This window comes from Gouania willdenowi, unplaced genomic scaffold (assembly GCF_900634775.1).
Source record: "Gouania willdenowi unplaced genomic scaffold, fGouWil2.1 scaffold_31_arrow_ctg1, whole genome shotgun sequence".
Lineage (NCBI taxonomy): Eukaryota > Metazoa > Chordata > Actinopteri > Blenniiformes > Gobiesocidae > Gouania > Gouania willdenowi.
The window spans coordinates 170,626-178,392 of record NW_021145081.1 but is presented as its reverse complement, the minus strand read 5'-3'; the positions used below and the strand labels follow the sequence as shown (position 1 = coordinate 178,392).

Sequence of the window (7,767 nt, the reverse complement as noted above, 5' to 3'; positions counted from 1 at the left end):
GGTCGCGTGGGCAGGCAGGACCGTGAATGTATTTTTCCTCACTAAGAAATAAGAATCAATCAATCAATCAGTTAAGGTTCCTGCTGTGGGTTTTCACATTCACATGGAAAGAGAAGTGATATTAAAATAAAATACACACACACTACATAGCAATCATAGACTCACCACACTATGTGGTTGTATGTAATAAAGACATTATAAAATCTGTATTGAATCAGTTATTGTTTGTACAGATAAATATCAGTGGCTTATTTCAAGTTTACTACGTATATTCAATTTAAACACAAATCATGTTTGTATTCTGTTCTGTTCTACTTATAACTTTTTTCTTATATTAAAACATAGTCTAACAGTAAATCCAAATAAATGTAATAAAGTTAAATAAAAGTTTTTGGTCCACTCTAACAATGGTAAACAAACTAGGAATATAACTTGAAATAAAATTGAAGGAAAAATAAAATGAATTAACAAGCTTATGTTGTGGCGAAATTATTAGTTATGCTTAATAATATATTTACTCATATATTTTAATCCTTAAGCCTTGGGGTGTAACTTTCCATTGTGTCTTCAACTTTGCTTTTCACTCTGGGTCAGACCGCCTTGTCCAAAGCACATGATATGCTTACACACACTCACATAGTTCCCCAAAACAACCTCAAGGCATTCTCTGTGCACGCACTCACATGCACACATACACACCACATACACATCAATTCACACACACGAACACATAAACGCACACACCTTCTCTCTCTTGCAGATAACGGAACTGGTTGCTTTGACCCAAAGGAGAAACTGTCTTTCTTTTCACCCGCTGTCCCTCCCTCCTCCTTCTCTCTCTATCCTTATCTCCCGGGGGGGAGGAGGGAGGGGGACTGAGCAGGGATATACGTGATGCGTCAGAATTGTCTCTCTCTCGATCATCGGACGTCCGTCAGGACGGTCACTAATTTTTGTTTCACTTTGTTCCATCTTTGTCTTTTTTTAACTTAGTTTTAATAAATCTTTTTTTATAAAATCATCAATGCTCCGACTGGACTTCATCATTCAACCAGAGCAACAAATCATGTCTCCAAATGAGGTCAACCGCAAATTTAGCCGTAACACTTACTTTAAGTAACCTGATATTATAATTTCCAAAAAACATTAATATAACATATTAAAACATAGTCTGAATTAAATATTTTGTCTTATTCATAATTTTTTATAGCCACACGATTAAACAGTGTGAAGAGAGGGAATGTTAGAATGGATTATTATTCATTGTTTCTTTTTGTGTGTAATACTATAATTATATATCTTTATACTCAAGAAATCTATTCATAAAATATATTCAGGTCAACTTGTTAGCTGTCATTTTCAGGACAAGGACAAAGTTTCAGAACATCTGATTTCATGATCAATAATAATGAATAAATGAATACATCTTAAACATAATTTGTATTGCTTTAAATCACCAGTAAATGACATCTTTAACTAATTACAAGGAGCTGATCATTTGATTTCTAAATATATAAAAACACTGATAAACACTGATAAATCTATATTTGGGGCCCAGGGAGTGAGCAGACCCTGAGGACCATACGTTGTCTCATTCAGCAGTAAGTAAACACTAAACTTTATCATTATAAACTGTATGTTAAAAAATGTGACTAAAAACTCTGTTTTAAGTTCGTCACCAATGACGCGTTTTGGTTAATAAAAAACGAACCATCTTTTTTCATTGGTCAACGTTTGTACAAGTTTACAGCTGCTACACATGATGGATTTTCTTTGTTCTTTTTCAGAGCTGATAAGATCTTCATTTCTGTCAGAACATTAAGAAAATTTCAACCAAAAACTTAAAAAGTGTATCTGGAAAAAATCCCCAACCCTACCTTTTATTGATTGATTATTTGAAGCATTAGTTTTGATTTATACAATTGCATAGTTTTAATTTTAGTGGTTAGTAACATTCAGAGCTGGAAATTTATTTTAGTTTTCAGTCAATAATTCACATTTTGGTTCATCCCTAATTTTTTGACTTGATAACTTGTGTCAGAGAAAAGATTAAAATGTAATTTCATAAGATATAGTTATATTTTTGTATGAACACAATCCTCACTGATTGGTTCCACCTCCTCTGATCTTCTCTGTCATTCCTTCATCAGCTCCTCATAGTTCTCCATCAGCCTCTCCTCACTCCTCACTACCTTATTATCTCTGTCCTTCATCCCTCTAACCCTCCCAGTCCTCCTCCTTTAGTGTCCCACCTCTCACACCTTCATCACATTCCTCTGATACAGCTCTCTGTCACACATGTGATGGGGATTGATGTGAACATGTGATGAGCTGCTGTGATGTGTCTCACCTCAGAGTGTTCAGTTTCTGAGAGAGCAGCTTCACTGCTGAGTCTCCTGGATGGTTGTAGCTCAGGTCCAGGTCTCTCACACTGGAGGAGTTGGAGCTCAAAGCTGCTGCCAGAGAAGCCCCGCCCACCTTTGTGATGACACAACCTGACAGACTGGATTCAGAAAAACATCCACAACTCAGGAAACAAGTGAGGAGACGAGGAACAGGACAATGTTGATGGAACATGTGATCCCACAGACCTGAGAGAGTCCAGTTTACAGTGAGGACTCTTCAGTCCTTCACACAGCAGCTTCACTCCTGAATCCTGCAGATCATTGTTACTCAGGTCCAGATGTTTCACACTGGAGGACTGAGAGCTGAGGACTGAGGACAGAGCTGCACAGCTTCTCTCTGAGAGACCACAGGAACTCAACCTGATGAAGAATCAGAGAAACCATACAGATGTTTGTCTGTGACAGAATTAAAGACATGTTCTAAAGTCACATACTTAACTTTCTTGGAGGCTTTGATCACTGGGAGCAGCTTCAGAAAAGCTTCCTCTGAAGGAGAGAATCTCTTCAGGTCAAAGACATCCAGATGTTCTTGTGATGACAGTAAGATGAAGACCAGAGCTGACCACTGAGCAGGAGACAGTTTCTCTGTGGAGAGACTTCCTGAATTCATGTACCGTTGGATCTGCTCCAGCAGAGAGTGATCATTCACTTCATTCAGACAGTGGAACAGGTTGATGCTTCTCTCTGTGGACAAACTCTCACTCAGCTTCTCCTTGATGTATTTAACTGTTCTTTGATTGGTCTGTGAGTCACTTCCTGTCTGTGTCAGCAGGCCTTGTAGGAGCCTCTGATTGGTCAGCAGTGAAAGACCCAGCAGGAAGCGGAGGAACAAGTCCAAGTGTCCGTTTGGACTCCGTAAGGCCTCGTCCACAGCACTCTGATGGAGAAGGTTAAAGTCAGGCTGACCTCCACTATAGGGAAGGTTCAGTGGTTTATGATCCAGCAGGTTGACTTTAGAGCTGATGAAGGTCTGATGGACATGAAGAGCAGCCAGAAACTCCTGAAGGCTCAGGTGGATGAAGGTGAACACCTTGTCCTGGTACAGGCTGCTCTCCTCTCTGAAGACCTGTGTGAACACTCCTGAGCACACTGAGGCTGCTCTGAGGTCCATGCCACACTCTGTCAGGTCACTGTCATAGAAGATCAGCTTTCCTTTCTGCAGCTGCTCAAAAGCCAGTTTTCCCAGAGACTCCATCATCTCCCTGCTCTGTGGACTCCAGTGTTGATCTGTGGCAGCTCCTCCATCAAACTTCACCATCTTGACTTTGTTCTGAAGGACCACATAGTGGCTGTAGATCTGAGTCAGAGTCCTGGGCAGCTCTTCCTTCTCTCTGCTCTTCAACAAGTCCTCCAGAACTGTAGCAGTGATCCAGCAGAAGAGCGGGATGTGGCACATGATGTGGAGGCTACGACACGTCCTGATGTGGGACATGATCCTGCTGACCTGCTCCTCATCTGTGGACCTCCTCCTGAAGTACTCCTCCTTCTGAGGGTCCGTAAACCCTCTGACCTCTGTCACCATGTCCACACACTCAGGAGGTATCTGATTGGCTGCTGCAGGCCGTGTGGTTATCCAGAGGCGAGCTGATGGAAGCAGTTCTCCTCTGATGAGGTTTATCAGCAGAACCTCCACTGAGGTGGACTCTGAGACATCAGTCAGGGTCTGAGTGCTGAGGAAGTCCAGAGAGAGCCGACACTCATCCAGACCATCCAAGATGAACAAAACCAGGAAGTCCTGGAAGCTGCAGATTCCTGCTTCTTTGCTTTTAGAGAAGAAGTGATCAACAAGTCCCACCAAGCTGAAGCTCCTCCCCCTCAGCACGTTCAGCTCTCTGAAGGTCAGTGGGAATGTGAAGTAGACCTCCTGCTGGGCTTTGTCTTCAGCCCAGTCCACAGTGAACTTGTGTGTTAAGAGTGTTTTCCCAATGCCAGCCACGCCCTTTGTCATCACTGTCCTGATTGGTCGAGGTCTTCCAGGACGGGGTTTAAAGATCTCTTCTAGTGTGATGGCTCTTTCTGCTGTGTCTGATCTCCTGGATGCTGTTTCTATCTGTATGACCTCATGTTCCTGGTTGACCTCTCCACCCCCTCCCTCTGTGATGTAGAGCTCTGTGTAGATCTCCTTCAGGAGGGTTGGACTTCCTGCTTTAGCCACGCCCTCAGACACACACTGGAACTTCTTCTTCAGCTTGGACTTCAGCTCACGTTTGTATTGATGAGCCTTTGTTCCTGAATGAAGACAAACTTAATGTTGGAGTGGAGAAGTCAGAGCAGGTTTGAATATTTATTTATTTATTTATTTATTTATTTATTTATTTATTTATTTATTTATTCAGTTCATTTCTGGCATGGTTACAATCACAGAAATTCATTTTGGAGATCAAAGTGTGTGATGTTCTCAGTCTGGATGGTTCCTCAGATTAAATGTGACTGATTGAATCGTGCTTTGAAAAAGAAAAGCCAGTTTTGTGTCCTTCATGTGATGTTCCTCACAGTGAAGATGTTCACATGCTCTTACTGCTCTGCAGACGCTCAGCCAGCTCCTCCTGCTTCATCCTCTTTAGGAAATACAGTGTGATGTTCAGAAAGGCCTCCCTGCTCCTCCTCTGCTCCTCATCTTCACCCTCCATCTGACTCTCTGAGCACTCTGGATCATCTCCATCCACAATCTTATGCATGTGTTTGAGTTCAGCCTTAACAAAGCTGATGATGTTGTCCTCCAGCAGCTGGAACACAAACACATTAAAGGTGATGAGTGAAGGCCTGCTCCAATCATCTGTGTTTCTCTCAGTTATACATAAAGTGTCATCATCCATCAATCAATAACTCTATGACACGCCCACTAGCACACTCACACTCAACACGTTTCTCCCATACATACAGCATGACATCATCCTTATCCATTCACCCACACATACATATATATCTCTCTCTCTGTGTGTGTGTGTGTGTGTGTGTGTGTGTGTGTGTGTGTGTGTGTGTGTGTGTGTGTGTGTGTGTGTGTGTGTGTGTGTGTGTGTGTGTACAGTGGTTTGATCACAGGCTGACACAGGTTTAGTCTCTTTGTAGACGTACACACCGTAAAGATGGAGTCAGGCTCAGCTCCAGAGGAACCATCCACACCCTCCAAGCTGCTGTGGAGAAGACACAGACACTCAGACATGCTGAGGAGCAGCTGGAGGAAAGCACAGGAAGCTCTGCTAACATCATGTGAACATCAGTAACAGTGGGTGATGTCCTGCAGAGCCACAGTGCAGTGAGTGTGGAGCAGCCTTTGGAACTCAGCTCATGTGTGGAACATCTTAGCATGTTTCCACTGAACAGGAGAGCAAGTCTGTTGGACTGAGACTTTATTTGTCTTCAATCCTTCATAAATCTGAAGATCACACAGTTCTAAGACTCTCCTACACACTGGAGACCATTCCTACAAAGCCTTTTCTCTTTCACCTTCCACTGTTTGCTGAGATTTACATCAACACCACTTCAATAACAAACATAGTCCATCAAATGTGCTGAGTCATGTTTAATGGTGCTTTATCAGTGTGGAGTGTGAAGAACCTGGACTATCAGGAAGACAACAAGCACCCTTATTTTTGTTCACTCACCGTGGGTTAGTAGATGAACCACCTTTGAATACAATGTGTCTGGACATGGACTTGTTACTTCTAAAGGACACACAGCTGGGTTCGGGTTCAGGTCCTGGTCCACTTAGTCTGGGCTTGGTTCTGGTTCAAACACATACAGAGCTGAGTGTGTGAAGAACCCAGATCATCAGGAAGACAACAAACAATCTTCGTTATGTGGACTCACTGTGGGTCGTTAATATTCTACACACACAGAACAAGGTACAGACACACGGATTGTATTATGAGCACAAATAGTGTTACAATAATGGCCCCATACAGTGAAACTACAGATAGAACACACAGTCTATGAGTGTTCATCAATGTCAAACCTCATGTGTTCTGTTTGCTCTAATTAATAAAAGTTATTAATATAATAATATAGTACATGGTGTGAGTAAATGGTGTAACAGGTTATAAACACAGCGTTGACAGGACAAGCTGAAAAGATCACTTAGAATGTGCTGACATGTCTTATCGTCAACTACTGGAGGATTTGGAGAGCCGTGCTCTCTGCAGGAGAACGTCTAAAGATGCAGCTGATCTGTGGCTCCTCCCCCAAAATATAGTGACTGATTAATGCTGTGATTGTAAATGTTGGAGTGACAGACAACGTGCACTAAAGCCATCCCAGTGCACATCCAGCTGCTGGCTGAGCCTCCATTGGTGAGTGTTACAATGATTAGAAATGATTGATCAACCTCTGATGATTTATTACAACATCTCTATGGGTCATAGAGGGATACCGTTACGTACTGAAGATGGGGCTAATGACCCCCCTAACCAACCTGAGGACCCCCCAGGAGCAGCACTACACCTGGGTCTGTGCACGTTTAGGAAGCGTCAGTGAACACACACAATAGTTGTGCTAAAAGGCTGATGGCTGTGTGTGTTTAAAGTGAAATAGTGTGACATCATCATGTGATGATGTAATGCTGCTGTCATTCAAACAACACAGAATCACACAGAAATATTAGAGAAGTTTGACCCTCAGCTCTCTTTAAAAAGTCACACATTTCACATGTTAAACATGATTATTGTTCACGTATCAATAAGTGAGTCTTTGTTCAGGATGTTTGTTTGTTTGTTGATCCTTGATTTTGATTTGATATTTTTTTTTTTTTATATAGCGCTTTATCACCACACTGAAGCACATTTATAGCTTTGGTCAGAATCCACTGGAAAAAGTCTGTTCACACATTCTTAACCTCCTATTATTCTCAAATATCACCAACACATTTTACCCTTGGGGTCAATCTGACCCCAGGAATATTTACCTCCACAAAATGATTTTCAGAAAATCATTGACAAAGTTTTAGGGCGTGTGTTAGTAATCTAGATTACCTCTTATCTAATGCTAACTTCCAGGATTAAATCAGTGTGTGCTGGAATACTAAGCTCGCTAAAGTCTTACAGAGCTAAATCACCATGGTAACTTATGCTGAATGGCTAGCCTGCTCAGCACCAGGTTTTTCTCTGGCTAGGATCTTAGCAAGTAATAAAGTCCCGCCTCCTGACCAATCAGATCTTTTAGAAAGCGAGCTGTCCAATAAAAGATGATGTGTGAACACGTCACTGTGTGGATCTGATCTGACGCTGACAGGAGAGAGAATATTTAGACATTGATGCAATCCTTTCATTTACTGATGACATAATTTAGTAAACAAATATATTTATGTCTGATAGACTGATCTATAGTCAGTATGAAAAGACGGGTGAAGTCATATATTCATTTAATT

General features: G+C 41.8%; 1 protein-coding gene and 1 long non-coding RNA gene across 2 annotated transcripts in view; both read right to left on the bottom strand.

Moving 5' to 3' along the window:
* Positions 1-2,415: 2,415 nt before the first annotated feature.
* On the bottom strand, positions 2,416-5,125 carry LOC114459500 (NLR family CARD domain-containing protein 3-like; the record flags this gene model as incomplete). The annotated part of the gene is made up of 4 exons (XM_028441731.1): positions 2,416-2,503; positions 2,592-2,765; positions 2,840-4,634; positions 4,924-5,125. Coding segments are annotated over 4 exons (2,259 nt in total), but the record flags the coding sequence as incomplete, so codon positions are not given.
* Positions 5,126-5,481: 356 nt separating this feature from the next.
* Positions 5,482-7,767, bottom strand: part of LOC114459502 (uncharacterized) — a 4,395-nt gene continuing 2,109 nt past the window's right edge. Inside the window, exons 2-3 of the long non-coding RNA XR_003673375.1 lie at positions 6,011-6,130; positions 5,482-5,539 (exon numbers count right to left, since the gene is read on the bottom strand). This is a non-coding gene — a long non-coding RNA (uncharacterized LOC114459502). The remainder of the gene's footprint in view (positions 5,540-6,010; positions 6,131-7,767) is intronic.